This window comes from Chionomys nivalis, chromosome 4, assembly GCF_950005125.1.
Source record: "Chionomys nivalis chromosome 4, mChiNiv1.1, whole genome shotgun sequence".
NCBI classification, from domain to species: domain Eukaryota; kingdom Metazoa; phylum Chordata; class Mammalia; order Rodentia; family Cricetidae; genus Chionomys; species Chionomys nivalis.
Window position 1 is genome coordinate 64,650,238 of NC_080089.1, and position 25,764 is coordinate 64,676,001.

Here is a 25,764-nt window from a genome sequence, read left to right on the forward strand (position 1 = left end):
GTCTTAGCCAGAGGCACAAACCCTTTGTCCCAGGAGCCTGAGTTGTGCAGCGATGCTACTTAGAGTCCCCAGTGCAAAATACAGAAGTAGAGTGCTGAGGTTGAGCTGGCTGTGTTCTAAAGCAAAAAATGGCACCAGCAGGGCGCTCCGACCAGAGCTCAACTGCAGTTAAAAGGTGTTTGGAGCGTGAAGGCCACGCCCCATCCACGCCCCTCCTCCAGCAGGCGGACACCGACGGGCGGGCCCGAGGGTGACTGAGGCCGCGCAGCTCGCAGCCCATCAGCCCCCGAGACCGGCGTGGCTTTCTGCAGCGTCGCCATGTCGTCGGTGTTCGGCAAGCCCCGAGCGGGCAGCGGGCCGCACAACGTGCCCCTCGAGGTCAACCTGGCCATCCTGGGGCGCCGCGGGGCGGGCAAGTCTGGTGAGTGGCGCGGAGCGCGGAGGATGGGGGCTGCTTCATCCACGGCTCCCAGAGACTTGCTTCCCCGGGTGGTTGGGTGAGTTCCTGTGACTTTGATTTTTGCCTCAGTTTCTCTGATGCTGGCTCCCACTCCGTCTTCCTACTTTGTTCTCGATTTCCCTATCTCTTTTATCTGCCTTCAGCTGCCTGCTTGGTTCTTCCCCTGCCGCTCTTCTCGGTACCTGTGACTCCTGCTGTCCCCAACAAAATTGTCCCTCTTTGTGTTTCTCTTAGGGCCTCCGCTCAAGGACCAGCAGCCAAGTCTTGTCAACTGACACTAAAGAGACCTAATGGCACCGGTCTCCAGCCCTGGGTCCCCTTTGAACTTAGTGGCATCCTTGCTACTCCTTGATTTGGACTGTCCCACCCCCTCACCACTTCCTCCAAGAGACTTGGTAGAAGTCAGTAGAGATTAGAATTTCTCAGGCTCACTCCCCCACTGCCAACCCTTGGAACTCTGAAACAGATTATTTTCTTATCAAATGTATTTGTTTCAAGCCAGACCCCTCTTGATTTTCTGGAAACGTGAGAGTACGGTCCCAGGTGCCAGGAAGTTGTCCTTGAGGAACCTGGATCTTGGGCTTCCCACCACTGAGACAATTTCTGTCAAACCTGAGCTTCACTCCTTTAGAGCTATCACAGAGACCTCCAAAAGGAGGGTTTGCCCTGCCACCTGCCACTGAAGGACCCAGACAGCTGAAGATGGGGAACAGACGGGGCTCCCCTGGCTGTTCAGTTGCAGCCAGCAGTGAATGGCCACCATGACCCATGAGCTGTGACTTTCCTTCTCTTTGTCTCTCTGAGATCCCCAGGGAAACTGTTCTGAGTTTGAAGCCAGCACCCCAGGCTCAGAAGGAAAACCCAGAACACGAATTTCCTTTGAAAACCAGCCTGTCCCCAGTAACTTGGTCAATACCATAGGTTGACTAGTGACTAAACGGATGAAGGAATTATTTTTTTTTTTTATTTTGGTGCAGAGTCTCATGTAGCCCAGGCTGGCCTGGGACTAGTTAGGAAGCCACAAATGACCTCGTAGTCCTAATTCTACACACCTCCACCTTCCCAGTGCTGGACTTGTAAACCGCACTACCATTGTTGGTTTACGTAATCCTAGGGAATGTAGCCCAGGGCTTCATGCCTGGTAGGCAAGCGCTCTACCAACGCGGCTACAGCACCAGAAAGATTAAAGTATGTATTCCCTGTCTATTAGTTTGCAAATTGGCAGTGTTAGGAATCCTTCAAAAGAATTTTATTTTTAATCCTATCAAGAGCCCAGCATAATATATTTGGCTGACCCTTGCCTTTTCGTGGCACACAATGAACAGAAGCAGTCCTGTTAGTGCACTCTACTTGGGAGAGAGAACTACTTTTTCAAGGCTTCCATTCTCAAGAGCTACCTCAGAGGGTCTGGAAATCCCACCGAGACCAAAAGCCCTAGGTGTAGAGGACTCAAACTGGAGTGTGTTTACTTGGGACTTAATCTGTCCTGGACCTTGTCTGGAAAACTCATACCCTTGGGTTCAGATCTTCCTAGCAATAGTCAATCAATTCTTCACTTACTGTCTTTGACCTTTGAACTGAGACATGTCCCTTCAGTTGGGGGTCTCGCTAGTCCCCAAAATAGCTAGGTGTAGGGTCTTGACCCTGGATCTGGTTGTTCAGAGACACCCCAGTGAGACATGCCTTTTGCTGCCTTTCTTGCTTTTAAGAACTTTTAGAAAATAATCCCAGGGTTCATGCAATTAGTGGGGCTTGGCCCTTCATTTCTACACCTTCTGAGCCAGTTCCTCTGCTCTGCAGCCTGAGGCCCTTGGAAAGCCAAGCTTGGGGTCAGCCAGAGACCACAGAGGTCTAAAGTGAGAGGGACAGTGTCCTGGGGGCTAGCCGGAGACCCAGCAGGAGTCTGAGACCACCTCTTTCCTCTTTCTGCAGCCCTGACTGTGAAGTTTCTCACCAAGAGGTTTATCAGCGAATATGACCCCAATTTGGGTAAGATGGCATTCCTCTCTGAGCCTCCTGCTGCCTGGGCCCCACCTGGATGTTCCCCTGGGGCCTCCCCATGGGTGGGCCCTGGCTAGCACTGTGCATCTCAGGGTGGGATCACTGGGATAATTCTATGCACACCAGACAACTGGGGGGCCGGTCCAGTTCAAGGGCCTGAGACTGTTTGCCCTAAACTATGCAAAGCAACGAGACTGTAGAAGAATGTTTCTTCTTAAATAGCAGGATGTCCACATCCAAACAGGCACAGTTCTTCAAAATGTTCACTCCGTGTTCTCCCGAGGGCAGCCAGACGAGCTATTTAAGGCATTCTCTACCGGTGCTGGACATTCTTTGAACCAGGGAACATTCATTTTGTTTTAGATTTAAGAATTTATTTTATTTTATGTTGATGAATGTTCTGCCTGCATGTGTACCTGTGTCCCATGTGTGTGCCTGGTGCCTGTGGAGGTCAGAGGAGGGCATCGGATCCCCTGAAACTGGAGTGACAAATGATTGTGAGCCACCAAATGGGTGCTGGGTATGGAGCTGGGTCCTCTGCAAGAGTAACAACACTGAGCCATCCCCTCCCCCACTAAAATTCGTTGTGAAAAGCTAAGTTTGAGTGCTGGCTCTGACATTTATTGGCTGGGTAACTTTGAGACAGTCACTTAATCTCTCCGAGCTACCATTTCCTCACCTCCCAAAGGAGCATAGGCATAGCTGTATCGGAGACTCACTGTGAGGATTAGGATATAGTACACACTAGGCAGTGCTTGACCCCAATAGACTCTTGGTGCATATTTGCTTTTTTCTTCCTCCTTAAATGGCTTCCCGTGCGTGTTGCCGAGAGTCCCCCACATTCGTGAGATCTATGTTGTGAAACTTATTTTTAACAGAAGAACCATCCCCTAAAATAAACTCTTACATGGAACCCTAATACCCAAGACAAACAAAATTAGAATCTGCTTAGCATCAAAGTCACTTCTAGCTCTTGTTCATAATATCCTTATTTATAAACCGTCCATTGAGAACAATGAGGTGTCTGAATGAGCGTAGCCTTTTGAAAATGGTGTCGAGTTGTTTCCCCATTCAAAAATATCAAATAAAGTATTGGTGGGACCAAAAGGGGAGAGCATGTCTCAGACACATGTGACTAAAACAGCTCTTTATAAGAAAGGACCTGAGGCAGAGGGACCTCAGTGACTCACCTAACATCACAGAACCCCCTCAGGTTCCTGTCTGTGGACTCAGAAGTAGGGGTGCATAGGGCCCTGGGCTCTCTGAGCCTCAGTTTCCCCATATGGAGGGTGGGACTGAGTTGTCTGTGCTGGAGCCGTGTCTTGTGGGCTGTGACTGAAGCTGCTAGGAGCTAGAGACTGCATAGAAGGGCTCTGCCTATGTTCTGCCCTGGGCGGGCAAGAGGTGCTAGAATGTTCTTGCCTGGCTCCACTGGGAACAACAGCTTCTTATGTCATTTGCTTCCATCCTGTTTCTGCAAGGACATGGATGCTCATTGTGTCTGAGGTGCCACCTTATCTAACAGAACTTCTTTGGTGCCTTTTATAAAAATACTATTTTAAGGACATCAAAGTGCCCAGAATCAAGGTAGGCTTGACTACTATACCACTATGCCTGGATGAGAAGCTGCCATTCAAGCTCCTGAGGTCAGTCACCTGACGACTTGAGGCTTCATGCAACTTTTCATATCTGTGCTAGAATTCCTACGGAATAGAATACTTCAGGTCAGACATAGCTGGAGGACCGGCAGACTCATCATTAGCCAGGATTGAGGGGGTCATAGGGGGAGGCATCCCAGAAGACCCAAGTTCATTTCCCCCCATTACTGGGGACTAAATGAATACCGTGTATCATGCATGCATGCTAGCACACTCTGCCTTTGATTTGTAGTCCCCCCCCCATACACACACACTTTTTTTTCCTCCCAGTTTTAAGATAAGTTCTCACTACATCGCACAGGCTTGCTTGAACTCATTCCGTAGCCCAGGCAGGGACTGACCTTGCAATCCTCCTGTCTCAGCCTCCTAAAACAACCTGTCATCTTTCTACAGTGGAGACAGCAGGAGATCAGGAGGCTCACCAGGAGGGCTACGGCTAGAGTAATGCTTGTCACCAGGCGAGGCAGGACTTTGCTTGGAGGGAATGCCTAAGGGGCAACTTGGGCTGGAAAATAAAATGTCTGAACACAATGCAGGCATCCAGCGACAGCTCTTCTTGGGCCAAATATAGTTACACATTTGGGGCATATTTTCCATTAGTTTTTTTTCCTCTTTGTATAAGAGCAGCTATTTATCCAAGTCCCCAAAGCAGCCTGGGGACGAAGAGCTGTCTGTGACTCATGTTGGATGTTAGTGGGCCTGGCCTGTGCCCAGATCTGCTTGAGTGCCAGCAGCCCTCAGGGAGAAGTGTGTGACCACATTCAGTCAGGGATAGGGGTGCTGTTCTCACAGGGACCACGGCCAGGAAGGCAGAGGACACCTCAGATCTGCCTAGAGGGGTCACCCAGGGAAAGGTGGGGACCGAAAGTGTACTCATCCTCACATACACGTGCCAGGGAAGAAGGGAGTAAGAAAAGCAACTGTTAGCATGCCAGTGACATTTCTGTATGCCTGGCCACATTCTGATTTCTTGGGTTTAAAGTCATAAGACTAAAAAAAGAAAGAAAAAAAACTGGTGGAATCCAAATAAGGTCAGTAGTTTAGTTCATAGTACAGAACCAGCATCAGTTTCCTGGTTTGGCGATTGAGCTGTGGTTATATAAGGTGCTGTGCTAACACTGAGGGAAGAAGGGTGAAGAGCAGGTAGGAGCTCCGTTAGTTTGTAACTTCTATTTGAGTTTAAAATTATTTCTCTGTAAAATAAGTCAGCATGAGGGTTAAGGATATAACTCTGTCAGTAAAGTGCCTGCCGTATCAGCGTGAGAACCTGAGTTCAGAGCCCCAGCACCCATGCGAAAAGCTGGGTGTGGTGGCATGTATCTGTAATTCCACCACTGGGGATGCAGAGACAGGTGGGTCCCTAGAGTGGGATGACATCTATCCGGTCACTTCTGGTTCAGAGGAAAACCATGGCTCAAAAAGTAAGGTGGAGGAGTGGGGCTGGAAAGATGGCTCAGTGGTCATTGGCAGTTGCTGCTCTTTCAGGGAACCCAAGTCCTGTTTCTAGCACTGTGTTGGATGCTCATAACTGTCTATAACTCTAGTTTCGGAGAATTCAGTGCTCTCTTCTGGCCTTTGTGGGCACCAGCACACATCTTGTGTGTGCACACGTGTGCACGCACGCACACACACACACACATACACATAAGTAAAAATAAATGTAGAACCTCTTTAAAAAATAATAAAGTGAAAAGAGGTTGAAGAAGACACCTGATGTCAAACTCTGACCTCTACACACATGCACACATGAATATGCACATATACATGCATACTCCATATACTTACCCATATAAATAAAAAGAAATGCAGAAAAAAATTACCTGGGAATGTGGACCTGCCCTGTTAATCTTGGAGGTCCTACACATTTCTCACTGTCATTTTCAGGTATTTATTATGGGCCAGGCCCCAAGCCTGGAGAACCAAGCAGTCCTCCCACAGTCCTGGAAGATAGGGATGTTAAATGTGCTAGCTCATGGGCAAGCCAAGCAGAGTGAAGGCTTGAAAACTGTTAGCTCTGGCCGGGCAGTTGCGCACGCCTTTAATCCAAGCACTTGGGAGGCAGAGGCAGGCAGATCTCTGAGTCTGATGCTAGCCTGGTCTACAGAGAGAGTTTTAGGACAGCCAGGGCTACACAGAGAAACTCTGTCTCAAAATAAGAAGAAGAAGAAGAAGAAGAAGAAGAAGAAGAAGAAGAAGAAGAAGAAGAAGAAGAAGAAGAGGAAGAGGAAGAGGAAGAGGAAGAGGAAGAGGAAGAGGAAGAGGAAGAGGAAGAGGAGGAAGAAAAGAAAAAGGAAAAAAGTGAAAGAAAGAAAAGAAAAGGAAGTTGGGGGGGTGCAGCGTACGTGTGTGCTGTGTTCATGCAGGAGTGTGTGCAAGTTTGCAGATCTGTATGCACACAGAGGCCAGAGAGGCATTAAAGCATCTTGCTTTTTGCTTTATACCTTGGAGACTGGGGTCTCCATGAGCCCCTGGGGATGCTGACAGTCAAGGTTCCCCAGCGATCCTCCTGTCTCAGCCTCACAGGGCGGGGATCACACACCAATGACTGACTTTTTACGTGGGTGCTTGGGACTTGAACTCAGGTCTTCATGCTTGTATAACAACCACTTCACCCCATTGAGCTTTCTCCCCATTTCCCTGAAGTTGGCTTGGATCCAACATCACTTTGTCAATTTGATAAGGATGATTTATAAACCAGTGGAACTTGTGTGTGAGGTCTGACAGCTCTCGCTCCATCCTGTCATAAGCTTCTCTTTCCATTCTCTCCTCTCCTACTGAGGAAAAGTCCTTTTGGGGGACTCCCTGTGGACCAGGTAGTATGGTGAAAGGGACAGAGAGTGGAGAAAATTGAGGTTCTTAGAGGAAGCACCAAGTCTTTGCTACTGAGCCAATGGGCCACACACTCCACACCACAGGCTTTGTGCATGGATTTAGAAATAGCCTGTCCCCCAGGGGATGGTATATAGTGGTCTCTGATGCTTCAGGCCTGACAAATGAAGAGGGACAGTGGCCTGGTAACAGCTCCCAAGGGCCAGTCAGGGCTACACTGGAGTCCAGCACAGAAGGAATCTGGGACATTGACCCTGTATATTATTTGAGTGGGCTGCCATGCCTCTGACCTGGCTGACCATCTGTGTTGCAGAGGACACCTACAGCTCCGAGGAGACTGTGGACCACCAACCCGTCCACCTGAGGGTCATGGACACTGCAGACCTGGTAACATTATCCCTATTCCCTCAACCTCCCAGAGAGGGCAGCGAATCCGCGCAGCCTCCCAAGTTCTGACCTCACACGGGAATCTGGATCCCGTTAGGCTCCAGGTTGCTGTGTGGCCCTGAATGGGGCTCTGACTCTTCTGGGCCTGAATTGCTAACATCAGCCCAGATATCCTGTGCTGTAAGGCTAAGCACACACGTGTACATGCCCGTTTACACAGACACTCCAACTGGAGTGTGCCAGCCTGTCTCCCCAGCATATCTCTCCAAGTCCTCCCTACCTCCTGCCATGGCTGGAGTCAGTTCTCAGAGGTCAAAGGGGCAGTATGGACCTGACCCAAAACCAGCAGTACTCAGGGACAGCAGGTCCTTAGAGGGCCATGCCAAAATCTTTGAATCAGTGCCCAAGGGGCCAAGGTCTCCAGGTCTCTGACTGGGTGGTGGGAGGAGGTTCATGAGACAATGTCTCTTTTCACGCCGAGCCAAATCAACACTGAAGTGCCCCTGTGCAGAGATCTGCTGGGGAACAATATACACAGACTCGGGAGGTGGAGAGGACCGCCCAGGTGACGGCCTTTCCCCCCACATTCTCCGGCCTCTAAGTTGGATTCCTCTCCTTCAATCCAGGACACCCCCAGGAACTGCGAGCGCTATCTGAACTGGGCCCATGCCTTCCTGGTGGTCTATAGCGTCGATAGTCGCCAGAGTTTTGAGGGCAGCAGCAGCTATCTGGAGTTACTGGCTTTGCATGCCAAGGAGACTCAGCGCGGCTACCCTGCTCTGCTGCTGGGCAACAAGCTGGACATGGCCCAGTACAGGTGAGTACGGGCATCTTAGCCCTCTTCTCTAAAGCTCGCTTGCATATGGATGCAGAATGATATACCTAGGGACCACTGATGCCAAGAACGGCGGTGCTGTCAACTTCAGGTAAAGGGATTATGCCAGGAGTTTGTCTCCTAGGTGACCAATGACAGGAAGGGCCATTTAGGGGTGGGCTGGACTCCAATAGGCAAAAGAGAGAAGGCACCCCTTCTTTCAGGAGTCTCAGTGTCTCTTTCATCAGCCTTGCCCGAGGCTATGTGACATTCTGCGCACACCTCCCCCCAGCAGCTGACTCATCATTTGGTGCCCAACTCTAACCCCAAGGAGAGGGTCTAATCTGCTCATTGGATCAGGTGTTTGCTGTGGTCCAACCAGCCAGCCCTTGCCTCATCCAGGCATGGCACCCCAGGCTAGTTGCCACAGTAGGCTGCTGAGGTCAGGCCTCTCTTAGAAAGGCTTAGACTTGAACCAAAGGTCACAGACTGGGCCAGAGGGCAGATCGCCGCAGAATCGCCAGCCATGTTTTGCTTGGCTGGCACAATGTTTTCAATGACTTGGAATTGGAATGCTTTGAGGTGGGGCCTGCTTCCTTCAGCTGACCACAGACCCTGCCCCTCCCTGTGGTTTCTACCTCCACCCTCCCCACACATCCAAGTCACCCTCCTGGCCCTGAGGCCCTTGACACCAAGGCCTACACTTGAGCAATGGAGCTGAGACTCTCCAACGTGGACATTGTTCCACGTGGCCAGTACACCTGCTGGGCGTGGTGCCTTCTGCTAGTCCCGGTCTGCTCTTAGCTTGCTCTTGCTCTCCCAGACCCCAGAGGCCCAGTGACTGAGGTTGGGATTTGTTCAGATCACATCACTCAGGCAGAGGGAGAAGAGAGTTGTGTTTTTCCTGAAAGGGAGCTGTGATGGTATGGGGCCTTCTTCGTGGGAGGTCCAACCTTCAGTCTGAGAAAAGTTGGGGAATAAGGGACGTTGTACACTGGGTACATTGCTGAAGGTGGGCCTTGAAATAGCTCCGAACCTGAAAGAGCGAGCAGAAGACTAGACAGTGGAATAAGAGGGAGAACGTTCAATAGGACACAGAGCGGGGGAGGGTGACTACAGAATGCTGTTTTAACCCCAGTGTCTACCAAAGAAATTGTTGAAAAATGGCTTGCAAGCGATTGAGCAGGAATCCAGGGTTTGAATGAAGCAGCCCTGGTTTCCTGGATACAAGGCGAGATGGTTTACCCCACTTCCTTTTCCGCTGAACGCAACACTAATAGGTTAGGGCTCAGCAGCACACTGGGTCTCCAGTCCCCTTGCTCTTGCTAAATCAACCTTGGTCCAGAAACTTTCCCCTTTCCCTGGTATCTCCTCCCATATTGGGCTGTGTGGTGGTTGGGGCAGCTCATCAATGGGTGGCGGTGAGCAGGAGTCTTAGCCTCAAGTCCCGAGGAGTCCCTGTCTGGATGGATGAGCTTCCCAAGAACCAGCCTTCATTTGTTCTCCACCTCCATTCCCATGGGACCTTCTATCCTATCCTCGCAGGAGGCGGAGAGGACCAAACAGGAGTGCACGCAGCACCCCTGTCCTGTTCTCTGCTCTCCCATCCTGCCCTCAGCTGGACAAGCAGACAAAACATTCACGAGCCCCAAGAGTCTGCCAGTAACAGGCTTCCTGAGTAATCTGAGGGGTGAGGCCCCCTTCAGTGCAAACCACTGTTCCTTCCTAATGCCAGTCCCTCAAGCTAGGGCTAAGGGTGGCCATTTCCTGAGGAGACAGGCAATGGCTTTCTTCCTTTGGCCACAGACACAGTCCAGCATGGGAGAATTTGGTTTCTTCTTTTCCCTTTTCTTCATATTCATTCCTAAATTCCAGCAACATCAGCCCCTCTTTATTCAGTGCCAAGTCTGTGCCAGGTATTACGCTAAGCATGCCATGTAAATTGTCTTTCGTAGTCCTAACAGCTCCCAGAGGTGGGTGCCATTCCCCTGTTGTATTGATGAGAAAACAGATTCAGAAGGTGAAGATGGGTGGGGAGATGGATATGGGGGAACCCTCCCTCCCTGACTCTGAAGGTCACGCTCCTGACTGCCTCACCCTGCTTCCTCGCCAGGCAGGTCACCAAGGCTGAGGGAGCGGCTTTGGCAGGCAGATTTGGGTGCCTGTTTTTTGAGGTCTCTGCCTGCCTGGACTTTGAGCACGTGCAGCACGTCTTCCATGAGGCAGTGCGGGAGGTACGGCGGGGGCTGGAGAAGAACCCCATGGCCCGGCCCCTCTTCATCTCTGAGGAGAAAGCCCTGTCTCACCAGACCCCGCTCACAGCCCGACATGGGCTGGCCAGCTGTACTTTCAACACTCTCTCCACTATCAGCCTGAAGGAGATGCCCACGGTGGCCCAGGCCAAGCTGGTCACTGTGAAGTCATCCCGTGCCCAGAGCAAGCGCAAGGCACCCACCTTGACCCTACTGAAGAGCTTCAAGATCTTCTGAGGACCCTTCTACGGGAATGTAGGCTTCACTGATGCTCGGGGCTGCAGGCAGGAGCTGGCTTGCCCTCTGCTGAACCAAAGGCCCTTATGCTCTGGTAGATAGCAGACTCCACCTCCAGCACCAAGCAGTCTCCACATGCTCACTCTGTGAGCCAGGGGACAGGCGGGGATGCTGCACTGAGTGCCTCCAGGCCTTGGGCTCCATGGTAACCTTTGCAGCCACCACCCTGGAGAGAAACTGTCCCGTTACAAGTCAGAGATCTGGAATCAGCTGCAAGCAGAAAGAACAGCCGTGCATATCCTGTGCCGTGACTTCTGCCTGCTTCAGCCCCTGAAGCTTGCAGCCCCTGTTCAAAGTTTTGTCTATGTGAAGGCGGCTAACAGTTTACAGGATGGCTGGCCCTGAGGTCCCGCTGTCTCCTGGTGGTAGAAAGAGGTAGGGCAGTTGTTCAGAGGCCCAGAGCTGGTGCCTCCCTTGCCTTCTGACCTCTCAAAACCCCAGGCTACACACCTTAGAGCTTATCCAAGAAAAATCCAGTTAAAATAATCCTGTGAAAGCCTGGACAGGGCTCTGAGCGGGATGGGAGCATTTCAACTCTCGCTCTAGTGAAGGGTGCAGAAAGGGGCTGTGGGTTCTCCAGGCTAGGGAGCCTCTAGCATTTTTTCCCACCAGCATTTGGGGGACTCTTGTGTCCGCTTTATTAGTAGACCCCCAGGACCCCCGTTTCTTGAGCTTAATCACTAAGGCTGCAGAAAGTCATCCTGCCCAGTGATGGTCCTCAGGGAGTCCACAGCTGGCGGGAACAGACACCCCCTGGTGGGCACCATAGGTGCAGTCTGGTCTGGTTGGACCTAGGACCCTCAGCAATGGAGCTGAGAGTTCAAAGCCCGATTTGGGGAGCGAGATCCCTAAGTGTTTGGGATTAATAAGGTGGACTTTTGCACCAACCATTTGGTGTTCTACCAAGTCCCAGATGTGAGAAGGCTGATGGGCAGGGCTACATCTGTTTCACTGTTTACCACAAACTAAATGAGCTGGTTCAAGAGGAGGCATTAGAAGGACTGTGCCGGGCATCCTCACCTAGGAAGTCTACTCCTTCGGCTCCCAGCCAACAGGCCAACAGACCCAGGAGCTTGAACTGAAATGTCTCTAACCCAGTCTTCAGCTCTGTTCTATTGCTGGAGATGCTGAGGCCATGGGGAGCCTGTGCTACAAGCGACCTGACCAACAGGCCAACTCTGAACTTTGTACTCTCCTATTTTTTTAAATACAGGGTCTCTCTAGTATGTAGCTCTGGCTGTCCTGGAGCTCACTATGCAAACGAGGCTTGAGTTGAACTCACAGAGATCCACCTGCCTCAGCCCTACTAGTGCTGGAATCAAGGCTTCCACTACACACACGACTGAACTCTGTACATTTGATCCAAGTCACTAGTGTGTGCTTTGTAGAACACCAGCATTTGAACTGCCCACCCGGAGAAGCATTTTAATAAAAGACTTTTTTAAAATAACGAATTTTTGTCTGGTTGTAGTTTGTTTATTGTGTCTGTTGAAAATAAGTTAGGCTGACTGGACGTTACTGTCCAGCCTGAGGGGTTTGAGGCCACAGAGCCAAGCTCAGACCACAGTCACGTTCTGGCTGGGGTAGTGTGTTTTCTCAGCGCCCCCTAGCTCTCAGTTTCCTGTGGGTCGGGTAGAAAGAAGACCTGCGCTGCATCTTTCTCATTCAGATCAGTTTCCCCCAGGGGCAAGTCTGGCTTCTCTGAGATCAGTGTCTCTTTTAGCTGGCTCAGGCTGCTGTTTTCTTTCATTCTGGAATCGTCTAGGTGCAGCGTTTCTGGTGTTTCTTTGTCTTGGGACTGCTTCTTGCGGTTTCTGGGGGAGAGGAAAAAGTGTTGATCAGGGATGCGGAGCGGCTGGGTCAGGATCGAGCAGTTAGAGAGCTTGAGGGGAGATCCTCTGTACAGATGTGGCGGTGGCCAAGTGGCTCCCACTTTTATATCTAGCATCTCTCTGCAAGGCTACCTGGGAGCTAATTGTTGATTGACAGCCCTTCCCCCTTAGAGATGAGGAAGTCTCATACATGCATTGTACATTTCAATCTACCTATTCTGAGCCCTGTGACTTTCCCCCAAACCATGCTATTCTGATCCCAGGGCTGTCATCTTACTTAGTACAGGTTCTACAGATTCTTAGTTCATGCTCTATTCCTAAGATGCTGCCAGAAACCCTAACTAACCTTCGATCTCTCACTCTCCTTGTTTCTACAAACAGGCTTGCCCATGCTGTTAGTTATGCATGTGAAACCCAACCCTGCACACAGCTCCTGTTGCCTACTTCCTCAGCCTGACAGTCTTTCTGCTAATTCTTGACCATCTCTCCTTTCTCCAAGCTGGTTTACTTTAGGAACTCCTGGGCTTCCTGAAGGCCACGGTGGAAGGACCTGAGCACCAGAGAATCTGCCTGGCCCACAAGGGAGCAGGCCTCCCTGTTGCCCCTATGGACAGCCACCTTGTCCTTCAGTTGAGTTTGCTGAGAGAAATCCTTCCTGACAGGGTAAAAGGGGCCGGGACCACTTAAAGGGTGACACCTTCTGAGTCATTCCAAATTGCTGGCCAGGGCTAGGGGATTGTAACCAGAGGCAGTTGTGGGTTGTTTGTTTAATAGCTTTCTTCCCTGGCAGCTGCCACCAAAGAGTGAAGAGCCAGTTTCCCTAAGTGACTTCTTAGATTGTCATCTAGGAAGGAAGCCCCGCCCCCTCCCTCTGGAGACCCACTCCAGACCTACCCCTCACCTGTTTGCCAGGATGCTCCGTCTCAGGAGGAACATGCTTATCGCTGTCACCAGGATTGCCAGAACCAGCATGGAATAATTCCAAGGAGCCGCTGAGGAGGGACACACAGACATAAATCCTCAGGCCAGGTGCCACTCAGACCCACTCACAGCTGGGGCTTGGACTCGGGCCCGTCTCTGATCATTCTGTCTCCTGCTATGGAGACCCCATCAAGACCCCTTGCTCTGAGGGAACTGTCCGACTGACCAGTGGGTGAATGGGTGGAGGGGAGACAGAGTCTCTGCTCTGGACCAGCCCTGATCCCATGGGGGAGACAGCATTGCGTTTGGATACTTGCTGGGTAAAGGGGGTGGGAGTGGCAAGGAGGAGGAAGTGGGTCACCTTGAACTTCGGTCTTCACCTTCACTACCTTTATGAGGAGGAGGAAGAGAGAAGGAGAGGGAGAAGGAAGTGGTATGACGTCTAACTGGATGCAGTGACTGCCCGCCAAGGGTAGCTGAAGCGGCAGGCTGGGCTGTGGGAGCTCAGGACGGTCAGACTGTCTCCAAGTGAAAGGCTCACAGCTTTTACTTCCCCCTGGCAGGAAGGGTCATCCACCAAGTGATCTGACAGTGAATTCCTTCCCTTCCTGCAAGGGTTTTTCCCACAGCGAGCCTTCATCAGAATGAGGCTTTCCTTGATTACATTATCTGCCTTGCTGTGTAATCCATACCCCCTCCCCACCCCCATTCCCCCTCCCGCTTCTCACCCCTACCTCCACCTCCCACCCCCACCACACACATTGTATTGAGGTTTGAATTTAGGGATTCCTCGTGTGCTAGACAGTCACGTCACCGTTGAATGCCAAACCCTTCTTAAGTTCTGAGACAGGATTTCACTTCAACTCTGTGGCTCAAGCAGGCCTCGAACTTGTGATCACCATGGCTGAGCCTCTTGAGTAGCTAGGATTACAGACCTGGGCTACTGGGCCCAGCTTGCTTCTTTTTTACTATGCACTGGGAACATGTCATACTTTTTGTTGTTGGTTTATTTTCTATGTCCTCTACTAGAATGGATACTCCGTGTGGGTAGAGACTTGTGTTTGGTTCACTGCTGTAGCTAACCCCAGTGCTAGGGACCATGCCTAGCACACAGTACAATAGAGGTGACTGATGGCTGAGTAAGTGGCCCATACCCTGAGAAAGGACAAATGGGCTCAGCTCAGCCCCCTGTGATGAGATGCCTAGCCTCACTCCCTTTTGAAGAAAATGTGCCACTTGGTGGGGTAGAGGAGACAGTGCCGAATTGCTCCACCTCCCGTAGTCTCCCATCACTTACCATCTTCTACACGAAAAACCCAAATCATTTCTTCCAGAAGTTCCTGGGGCACCTCAGGACTGACTGCAGCTCCCTCCACAGTGTCCATGTCCCTGCTCCCGGTTGAGATGTTTCTGGGCTGTGAACAGATAAGTTTTAGAGCCCCAGCTGCCCTCCTGGCCTCTCAGGTTCTGGCCTCTGAGCAGACAACTCTGGCAACAGCAGACAGCTCACCTTGTCCCTGGTCCCTTCCCTCCTTGCCCAAATGGCCGTCCTATAGCCCACAGTTCTAGGGCTGCAAGAGGCTGAACTGACACTGACTGTGGCAGAGAACACAGTGGCGACATTTAGGAGACCGAGTCAGGAGGACTGGTAGCTAGTTCAAGGCCTGGGTAACGGGAAGCATTCCAGATCAGCATAAGCTACGTAGGGGACTTCCTGTTACCTAAATGACTGACAGGCAGGTAGAATGAAGTACCTTGAAAGAAGCTTATCTTACAAAGCTGATCACCGATTAGAATCTCAACGTTCAAAGGTTGGAATGTTACAAGTCCAGAGCCAGGTTGTCTTGGGCCATCTTTAGCCCCCTCAGTGGCTGTATATCACCTGTCTCTCTGGGCATTACCTGTCTCTGGGTATGACCTAGCATCTCTGTGACTAGCAGGTAAATCCTTTGGACTCCTAGCTCCCACCACCCAGAAGGCTACGAATGTTGCTCTACAGCAAAGACTTCCTTGCTTTTCTGCACCCTGCCTGATTACTTGGTATTTACAATGACACATTTATAAAGTGTCTTGACTTGTGACTTTCTTTGCCCTGTTACTATAAAATTTCATGAGGCCCTTAGGAGGCAGAAGCAGGAGGATCTCTGTGAGTTCAAGGCCTGCTTGGTCTCCACAACAAGGTCTGGGCCAGCCAATACTTCATACTGAGACACTCACCCCCCCAACTCCATCCCCAACTCCCCTACCCCTGCCCACTACAACCCTTCCTGAAACTGCTACCACTTGAAGCGTGGAATTTAGGGTAACTGAGGTCTGTGTTCCTGGGCCATGGTTACTTATATTTGGCTCTAGGATAAACCATTTCTTATCTCCTTTGAAGTGAGATTTATGGGTTTTTTGTCCATGATAGCTAGATGGTAGATAGATATATGGATAAAATAAGAATGTGATCCCAGGAGCAGATGGGATCTGGTCAGGAACCACAGAGGAGAAAGTGGCTCAAATCTTCATAAAAATGCTTAGTGTGCATGGGAAGGGACAAAGATGCATAGCCAGTGTGAGTTGTCCCACTGGAGGGCAGAGGGGCCCTTGCAGAGGACTTGAATCGCATCCCCTTAGTTTGAGCCTATTTCTGTCCCTGAGAAATAACGCAGGTAGCTGTAATAGACCAAGCCTTAGATCCCTCAAAACAGACACGCATGTTCACACACATACGCCGCCTTATTGCTACTTCACCCAAGATTTTCTGTCCCTGTATTTAAAGGAACAGTGACGCTAATTTTGATAGCATATTTCAGCAAAGACAATACACTTAAAGTATTATTTCCATGTGATTGATGTATTTGGGTGTTTTTACATTTTTTTGATACCAGGCCTTTGAAAAATGGGTGTAAAATTTCTGCTTGTAGCAAGCTGACCTTGAGGCTCATTAGCCGTGGTTCAGTGCTCAGCAACGCACGGCTGGAGGCTATTGTACTTCTCAGTTCTGGCCTTGACCAGCAGCTGTTCCTCCTGACTGCTCTACAGGTTCTTGTCATCTACAAAAGCTTTGTAATCTTAAAAATCTCGTGTTTTAAGTAATCTTACAAGTGAGTGTGATACCACATTCATAGCTCTTCTCAACAGCTTGTGGCCTGTGGGCTGCGAGTTGAACAGTCCTGGCAGATTAGCTTAACCAAGGAGACAAAACCCTTGCGAAATTCTAAGTCTGGATGGATAAACTGACTCAGTTGGTAAAGGTGTTTACCATGAAGCCTGACAGCTAAACTGAGTTCAATCCCCAGGCCCTGCATGGTGGAAGAAGAGAACCAACTCTTGTAAGTTGTCCTTTGACCTCTACATGTGTGGCATGGCATGGGAGCACCCCCCCATCTCAAACAATTGTAATAAAAACTGTCCTCAAGGAGGACATGCCATACCACTTATGAAAACTGGACACGTGTTTTCCTGGAACAACTTTTAAGGGACGTGTTAGATACAATAAGATAGTTGCCTCTGAGAAAGGAAGAAAGGGGGAATAGAAATCAAACAATATTAAAAGTAAATAATTGGAGACATAAAACAGAAGAAGGGTGTGGAATAGATCTGTCATGAAAACATGACCTGGGCACTCACGAGAGCCACCAAAGGCAACGAGTTTACATGGTCTCAAGGGCAGCGGTTCTACAGCTCTGCCTGAGACTGCTGTTTGTATGTGCAGTCTAGAACTTTCTCAAACAACCGGATGGCAGACAGCCAAAGGGAAACAAAAGGACCAGACTGACACCAGAGTTTTCTCTGGCACTAAGTCCTCTTTAAAAAAACATAAAAACACCAACAGACTGGGAGAAAATATTTTGACATGAATTTAAGAGTTAAGCTTTCTCAGCTAAGTTTAGGCACTCAGTCATGCACGTAAGTAGGGACGAACTGTGGGGAGAAAGAAAGACCCTTTGGGAGCTAGACAGATGACTCAGGGATTAAAAGCAAGTCCTGTTCTTGTAAAACATCGGTTCTCAACCTGTAAGTCTCGACCCCTTTGGGGGTTGCATATCAGACATTTACATTACCATTCATAGCGGAAGCAAAATCATATTTCTGAAGTAGCAGCAAAATAATCTTATGGTTGGAGGTCACCACAGCATGAGGAACTGTATTAAAGGGTTGCAGCGATAGGATGGTTGAGAACCACTGTTGTAAAGGGACTGGGTTCAATTCTCAGCACTTAGATCAGTGTGACTTACGTGGTACTATAGTTCCAGAGGATCCAACACCCTCTCCTGGCCTCTACAAGTGCATGCACACACATGCACATGTGCATACACACACATACATACAAAATTAAAAATAAAATAAATCTTTAAGAAAAAGTAAAGATTTAAGACATTTTAGGACTCAGATGCCTACTTCCCACTTCCTTGGTTAGGGATGTGATAGAAAAGACAAAGTCAAGCAGATGGCTAATCAATGAGATCTGGCTCCCTTTGGCTGTCCGGAATGCCACACTGGGGAGAATGAGGCAGTCCAGCCAGTTGCAGTGCCTGTATTAATAATATTAGATTAACCCTGCTCCCCACACCCATAGAAAAGAACAGGGACGTCTAGGTAGCAAATACTGTCTTCTTCTGGGGACTGTGATAGAGCCTAGACACGTGCATGTGACATTTACTTTGAAAACTTCTGTGCATATTAGATTTCTTTAGAGTGTGCCACTCATTCATAAAAATAAGGAGTGTAATTCCTGTGTGTGTTGCTGGAGATCAAGCCAAGGGCCTTACACATGCTGGGTGAGTAAGAAGTCTACCACTGACCTACAATACCTACATTTTTTCCAGTTTTATTGATTTTATGTATATGGGTGTTTTGCCTGCATGTGTGTCTGTACCACTTTTGTGCCTGGTACCAACAGAGGTCAGAAGAATGCTGGATCCCTTAGAACTGGAGTTACAGGCAGTTGTGAGCTACCACATGGGGCTGGGAATCAAACTCCTGTCCTTTGGAAGGGCAGTCAAAATTCTTAACCAATGAACCATCTCAACTCCTACATTTTTATGTGTTTATATTCTCTACACTTATATGCATGTTTCAATGTAATACATATCATATACCTTTCTGAAAGAGCAATTCTGACTTGGGATATTTAATTCATGGACTAAGTGTGTGCAGATGCATGCATGCTTGAGCTGTAGCTCAGTGGTTGAGTGTTGGCCTAGCATCAATTCCCAGGAGACATTGGGATAGCGACAGAGATGGAGGAAGGAAGAGGGATCCCAAGAGGGATGGAGATGGGAAGCGGTGAGACGGCTCCAAACCCAAGCTGCTGAGATACCACAGCAGCAAGAGGCTTTCTGTCATGCCCTGACCCCCATCCGCATCTGTTAACATCTAAAGGGTGTTATCTGTTAGCTTCTGTGATCAAATCCGTGTATGAAGGCTGTGCGTCTTTAATAGAGTGTCTTATCCTCTCTAGGTGGGAAGGGGACTAAGTTTAATGTTGGTAGAGCATTGCAGCTGTCACTCTCTGCACACTGTCAACTCACATAGTAAACCAGGTCCTTTGCTTCCATCGTTGACAGCACAAGCAAAGTTTCAAAAACTGAAAATGGTGTGTTTGTGGGTGAGCGGGTGGAGAGAGCAGTGATAGTAATATGGAATGCACCAACGGCAGCAACAGCTTTTCCAGGTTCCACAGCCATCTGAGCCGGACTGTAGAGCTGTCCCATCTGAGCGAAACTGTGAAACTGTCCCATCTGAGTGAAACTGTGAAGCTATCCCATCTGAGTGAAACTGTGAAGCTGTCCCATCTGAGCGAAACTGTGAAACTGTCCCATCTGAGTGAAACTGTGAAGCTATCCCATCTGAGCCAAACTGTAGAGCTATCCCATCTGAGCCAAACTGTAGAGCTATCCCATCTGAGCCAAACTGTAGAGCTATCCCATCTGAGCCAAACTGTGAAGCTGTCCCATCTGAGCGAAACTGTGAAGCTGTCCCATCTGAGCGAAACTGTGAAGCTGTCCCATCTGAGCGAAACTGTGAAGCTGTCCAGCACAATCTATTAAAAGTGTGTGTGTGGTGGTGGTGGTGGGGAGCTGAAGCAATGGTTCAGCAGTTAAGAGCATGTGTTGTTCTTGCAGAGGACTGGGGTTGGATTTTCAGAACCTACAGGACAGCTCACAACCGTCTGTAACTCCAGTTCCAGGATTGAACACTGGCTTCTGGCTTCTGAGGATATTGTACATGCATGCTGCACAGACATATGTGTAGGCAAAATACTCATAAAATAGAGTTTTAAAAAGTAAAACTCGGCCAGGTGGTAGTAGTGCACACCTTTAATCCCAGCACTCAGAAGGCAGAGACAGCCGGATCTCTGTGAGCTCGAGGCCAGCTTGGTCTCGAAACACCAAAAAAAAAAAAAAAAAAAGTAAAACTCAATTTCTCAGAAACAGCAAAGTTTAGTTACTCTCATGGCACCTCGCACAGACTATATCATTATCAAATTAATCTCCATGCTTCCTGTGGATGTCACTTAGTTTTCCCAATGTCCTTGTCCTGTTCACGATTCTGCCCAGGACATCACTTTGCAGCGAGGTACCACGTTCCTTTGGTTCTTCTATCACATCACATCCTATCCTTTCATTTTAAACAGAGCTTACCCATTGCTGAGATAACTTACCCTGGATCTGGAATTCTTGGGACCTCAGGCTGGGTGGTGGTGGCCTTGGTTTCTGGGTTTTCCTCTTCTTCCTCTCAGGAACCTGGGGCAGTCTTTGCACGGGAACTCTCCCCCGGAATGTCCAGTTGTAGCGAGTCGATCCACCTCCAGAGTTCACAGCAGCAGGGGCCCATTTGGTAGCTCTGCCCTTAGCACACGCCCAGGCCTGATGCCTTTGCTGCCATTCCAGGGTGAATGACCTCTTGAATGCATGACCTCCGGTGACAAACTGACTCCACTGGGCTCACAAGCACCAGGAGCCGAGTGATCTGTCATATGGAGTGCCCACTCCAGTCCTCTGACTCTTAATTATTATCAATCGTTAACCACAGAAGGAGTCAAGGCTCCTTCCTTTTACAGTCAGTGATTTCTCATAGCAAAGGTCATCATATGAACTGAAAGTCAAACCCTGGAAGCCAGGGCTTGGGAGATTGTGTGGTCAAGGATCCACAGAGGAGAAAGCAGGCCAGGAGGTGCTCCCCACATCAGGCCAGACCTAGTCAATTCTGACAACTGCCAGTGTGAACATGTGGAAGCAGGCTGAGTCTGAGTGAGTGCTAAGTTCAGGATCCTCTCTGATTTAAGCAGTGGAAAGCACGTGGATGGCAGTGTGCTATAGAGGAAGCGACCCAGCAGATCTTTGAGCTGTATCGACTGCCACACCCTGTGTGTTATAACGCATTCATTCAGTAACTGATTACTGGCTGTGTGGATAGACCATGGCAGGGCACAAATTGCCCAGGGAGATGAACAGGCACAGCCATGATGATCCAAGTGCTGTCCTCAGAACCAGCACGGGGGAAGCAGAGAACCAACTCCTAAAAGCTGTCCCCTGACTCCACATGTGTTTTGTGTCACCGATGTTCCCACACTCGCGAATGTCATAATAATTGCAAACACACATAATAATTAAAACCAAATTAAAAGATGGGCTGGTGCGATAGCTCAGTAGGTAAAGGGTGCTTTGCTGCCAAGACTGACAATCTGAGTTTGATCTCTAAGACCTACATGGTGGAAGGTGAGAACCAATCCTACAAACTGTCCTTTCACCAATACACGAGTGCTATGACATGCATGTACACACACACACTCACAGACACACACACACACTCTCTCTCTCTCTCAATAAATAATAAGTATAGAGATTAAAGTAATAAGCAAGAATAAAGACATAGGGTGTGGGGAGCCACAGTTATGTCACCATGTTAAAGAAAATGAGCTAATCACACAAATTCCTGAGAAAGTGGATTTCAGGATAGTGGGGAAACCAGGAGCTTAAGGAGTTTGAGAAACAAGAAGGTAGCCAGAGAGAAGGAGCCTGAGATGAGGAGAAATGGTGAAAAGTTCAGTCAGAGGACCACATGGGATATCTCAGGCAGAGAAGTGACGTGATCCATTGGCATTTGTCTAAGACAGTTTATCCTGCTGAGTGGACAACGGGTAACAGGAAGCAGAAGGGGGTCAGGGGGCCGCTGGTGACAGTGGAGTCAGTGAGAAGTAAAGGAGATTCAGGGCTTGTTACAGAAAGGAAGGTCTATGAGAGCAGAGGTCTGAGAAAGAGGAGCTCAGCACTGAACAAGGAATTTATTGGCTCACATTACTAGGGAAGGCAAGGTGGAGCTGGCCCCAGGAATGGCTGGAAGCAAGGTTCAAAGATCCTTAGCCATTTCCTTCTCTGTGCTCTCCCTGCTTCTCTCCAGAGAGCCTCATTACCTCAGGTTGGCCATCACCAGGAAGTTGGGCCAGGCTATGGGAGACCCAAGCCCACACTCTTAGGGGAAGGAATCTGATTGCTTAGTTGGTGTGAACATTCCTAGGCCTGTGAATTCTATGTGTTTTGTATCAATTGTTCCAGCTGAGAGGTTAGCTCAGATGGCCAGCTCAAGGGTTAAACCCTCAAGTCTCCAGGCATGAGAGGCTGTGCTCACATGTGACCCCACAGTCCCCCTTCTGTTTTGTAGGGTACTGCAAGGATCTGGCAGGTGTGCCCTTGAAGCAGAGCCTGCCTGCCCTGCAGCAGATCTGCCTCTTCCGCTGGATTCCTTTTCTTTCTAACCCTAGTTGTTATAGAATAATCTTTTTGTACACTGTGAAAATGTGTTGCTCTCAGCCGGGCAGGCGGTGGTGGCACACTCCTTTAATCCCAGCACTTGGGAGGTAGAGGCAGGCGGATCTCTGTGAGTTCAAGGCCAGCCTGGTCTATAAGAGCCAGTTCTGGGACAGCTAGGAAAGGAAGGGAGGGAGGGAGAGAAGGAGGGAGAGAGGGAGGGAGGGAGGAAGGAAGGAAGGAAGGAAGGAAGGAAGGAAGGAAGGAAGGAAGGAAGGAAGGAAGGAAAAAAGAAAAAGAAAATGTGTTAGTCTCATTGTTAATAAAAAACTGATTGACTAATAGCGAGGCAGGATTTTGGGGGCAGAGAGAGTGCTGGGAAGAAGAAAGATGGAGTCTAGGGAGTCGGAAGCCAAACTCGAAAGAAGCAACATGGGACGTTCATAGATGAGGTAAACGAGCCTCAGGGCGACACATAGATTAATAGAAATGGATTGATTTAAGTTATAAGAGCTGACTGAAGACAACCCTAAGCTATCGGCCTAGCATTTATGATAACTCACTGAGCGGTTATTTGGGAATGACTGCCAGGACACAGAGAAACCGCGCCCACATCTACATTTAGCTCTTCCTGCTGTGCTCTTTCCTGTGTGACTGCCATCCCATGTGGCTCCAGGACTTGTTGCACGCCAGTCTATGATTCTCCCAGAATTTTTTTTTTATAAACCATGGGATGTTTGTTTTGTTTTTTGTTGGGGGGGGGGGCGTAGAGTAGTTGTTGTTTGAAGACAACTGGTCTCAAAATCCAGGCTGGTCTCAAAATCACAATATATGTGAGGCTGACTGTCCTGATCCCCCTTGCCTCCGCCTCCCAAGTGCCAAGATTACAGACAGGGCTGCTATGCCCAGTTTAGGAAATGCTGGGGATTGAGCCTAGGGCTCTGCATGCCAGGAAAACACTTCACTGACAGAGCCACATTCTTAGCTGTGAATCACGTTTTTGTAAGAAAATGTCAAGCCCTCAGCTTTTTAGAAAACTACATTTGTTTATTGTGTGCATGCGTGTGTGTATGTAGGCCCATGCGTGGTGGTGTCCATGTGGAGATCAGAAGACCTTCATGGTGTTTAGAGAACCTGTAGGAGTTGGTCTTCACCTTCTCTCATGCAGGACCAGGGATCAGACTTGGGATGTCCACCCCCACTTACCATCCATCCTCACCCCCTGAGCTCGCTCTCTCCTCCTTGTCTCTTTCTAGACTGTATTTTTTAATAGTAAAAAGGATATCTTAGGACAGTGGCCAATGAATAACAATCCTCAGGTCAAATCCAACCTGCAGATTGTTTGGTATGTGAAGTTTTGTCAGAACATGTCAGACTTCCTTGATTATGTAATGTCTGTGGCTGCCTCAGGCTAGGCTCACAGAACTAAGCAGTGTTGATAGTCAGCTTTAACTATAATAGTTAAATAGTTTAATAGTTGTTTTGAGACAGGGTCTCCATATGTAGACCAGGCTAGCCTTGAACTCACAGAGATCTGCCTGTCTCTGCCTCCCAGAACAATAATTGACTTTTAAAAATTTATTATTTTGTGTATGGGAGTTTTGCCTGCATGTATTTCTGCACAATCCTGGTGCCTGAGGAGGTCAGAAGAGGGCTTTGGATCCCCTGGGACTAACGCTAGACAGTTGTCAGTCACCATGTGGTTGCTGGGGATCAAACCTGGGTCATTTGCAAGAGCAACAGTTGCTCTTATCCGCTGAGGCAATGCTATAGTCCCAGCTTTTTAATATTTTTTTGCATTTATTTATGTGTATGTGCACATGGACATGTGTGAGTATGTGTGCATCTATGGGTACGCATGTATTGCTTCACATATGTATGGAACCAGGTCTCTCCTCCCACCACGTGGGTTCCTGGGATTGAACTCATGTCATCAGTCTTGGTGGTAAGTACCTTTTATCACTGAGCTAGCTTTCAGCCCCTAGAAGCCAACTTAATGCTCTTTCAAACAATGCTTTTTCCAAGTCCTCAGTAGCATCTTGTCTTCTCAGCAGAGAAAATTAGAGCGAAATATGAAAGGGATAATTTGAGACTATCACATACAGGAGCAGGGATGCCAACACCATGTTGTTTGTTGAAGCTGGTGTAATGGGGCATTCCTGTAATCCCAGTACTTTGAAGGCTGGGGCAGCAGAATTGCTGTGAGTTCAAAGCCAGCCTGGACTACACAGCCAGCCAGGAATAACATAGGAAAATCTTATTTCAAGATAGTTATCGAATAATAAATGTTAAAAAGGGCAAGGGCTGGGAGTATAGCTCAGTGCTAGAGCACTTGCCCTGTGTGCTTGAGATCCTGGTTCAATCTCTAGTACTGGGAAGAACCCACAAACTGCTGCGGTGGCAGCTCATGCCCAGTGCTTGGGAGGCAAAAGACAAGAGAAAGGCTCATTACAAACTTTAGGTCAGCCTTGTCTATATAAAGTAATTTTCAGGACAGCCGGGACTACCTACGAGACCTTGTCTAAAGAATAATAAGAATCTCTGTGAGTTCGAGACCAGCCTGGTCTACAAGAGCTAGTTCCAGGACAGGCTCCAAAACCACAGAGAAACCCTGTCTCGAAAAACCAAAAAAAAAAAAAAAAAAAAAAAAAAAAAAAAAAAAAGAATAATAAGAGACAGGTCATGTTGGCGCATGCCGTTAGTCCCAGCCTTTGGGAGGTAGGCACAGGAGGATCCCTGAGTTTGAGTCCCACCTAATCTACATAGCCAGTTCCCAGACAGACAGGTAAACACAGGGAGACCCTGTCTTAAAACAAACAAAAAGCCAGGCAGTGGTGATGCACGCCTTTAATCCCAGCACTCGTGAGGCAGAGGCAGGTGGATCTCTGTGAGTTCGAGGCCAGCCTGGTCTACAAGAGCTAGTTCCAGGACAGGCTCCAAAGCTACAGAGAAACCCTGTCTTGAAAACAAACAAACAAACACCCCTCAAAAATGTACACCCTGCCATACTTCTTTGAGGGACTAATTTTCATGTTAAAGCCAGAGTGGGGAAAAAGAAAAGCGGGAATTTGTGAGATTTTGGAAAAGAGGAGGAGGGTAACTGAATCTGTAGGCATTGGTTGAAGGCCCTGACTTGATCTCTACACAAGAGGACAGTGGAGGGCTGACAGGTGTCCCCAGGCAGAAGTAAAATGATTTTGGTGAATGGATGCTTTTCCAGGAGATGCCTGTTTTGCTGTCGATATTTCAGACTGTCTTCAGCGTGGGAAGTTTGGGCTGTAAGTGTATGAGATAATGCAACAAAGTAACTACTTTCCAACAAAAGACCTTCTGCTCTTATGTTTATCTAAAGTGCCAGGGACTTTCTGTGTTATTGACCTCAATTTATCATCCTCATTTATTTTATTGCTGTGGCTCCTTGGTGCTGGTTATAGTGTAACTAAATAGCTTCTTCAGCTCCTGGAAGAATCAGAGTCCAAAAGTAAAATAAACTCAAAGTCTAATAGCCTTCTGTGTAGCCCTCCACTGTCCTGGAAGTTTAATCATTGCAAGACACAGCACACTCTGTGTTATAA

At 48.8% G+C, this 25,764-nt stretch overlaps 2 protein-coding genes across 3 annotated transcripts; one reads left to right on the forward strand and one right to left on the reverse strand.

Annotated features, from left to right (window-relative positions):
• Nucleotides 1–284: 284 nt before the first annotated feature.
• Rasl12 (RAS like family 12) lies at nt 285–12,127 on the forward strand. Of its 2 annotated transcripts, none has more exons than XM_057767669.1 (5): nt 285–421; nt 2,393–2,449; nt 7,262–7,335; nt 7,962–8,152; nt 10,263–12,127. In XM_057767669.1, the coding sequence occupies exons 1-5, from the start codon at nt 319–321 to the stop codon at nt 10,636–10,638; spliced, it is 801 nt and encodes a 266-aa protein (XP_057623652.1). In that variant the 5' UTR covers nt 285–318; the 3' UTR covers nt 10,639–12,127. The 2 variants fall into 2 exon arrangements, with proteins under 2 accessions (XP_057623652.1, XP_057623653.1); XM_057767670.1 differs by having other exon boundaries at nt 10,267–10,632.
• Nucleotides 12,128–12,304: 177 nt separating this feature from the next.
• Slc51b (solute carrier family 51 subunit beta) lies at nt 12,305–14,836 on the reverse strand. The gene is made up of 3 exons (XM_057766261.1): nt 14,749–14,836; nt 13,432–13,522; nt 12,305–12,512 (listed from the first exon to the last, which is right to left on the reverse strand). Exons 1-3 carry the CDS (start codon nt 14,834–14,836, stop codon nt 12,305–12,307), a joined length of 387 nt encoding a protein of 128 aa, XP_057622244.1.
• Nucleotides 14,837–25,764: the final 10,928 nt, after the last annotated feature.

Coding starts and splice junctions, on each gene's coding strand:
- Slc51b (XM_057766261.1), bottom strand. CDS start 14,836: ATGGACACTGTGGAGGGAGCTGCAGTCAGTCCTGAGGTGCCCCAGGAA. Junction 13,523..14,748: donor GGTTTTTCGTGTAGAAGATG/GTAAGTGATGGG, acceptor GTCCCTCCTCAG/CGGCTCCTTGGAATTATTCC. Junction 12,513..13,431: donor CGGAGCATCCTGGCAAACAG/GTGAGGGGTAGG, acceptor CCTCTCCCCCAG/AAACCGCAAGAAGCAGTCCC.
- Rasl12 (XM_057767669.1), top strand. CDS start 319: ATGTCGTCGGTGTTCGGCAAGCCCCGAGCGGGCAGCGGGCCGCACAAC. Junction 422..2,392: donor CCGCGGGGCGGGCAAGTCTG/GTGAGTGGCGCG, acceptor CTCTTTCTGCAG/CCCTGACTGTGAAGTTTCTC. Junction 7,336..7,961: donor TCATGGACACTGCAGACCTG/GTAACATTATCC, acceptor CCTTCAATCCAG/GACACCCCCAGGAACTGCGA.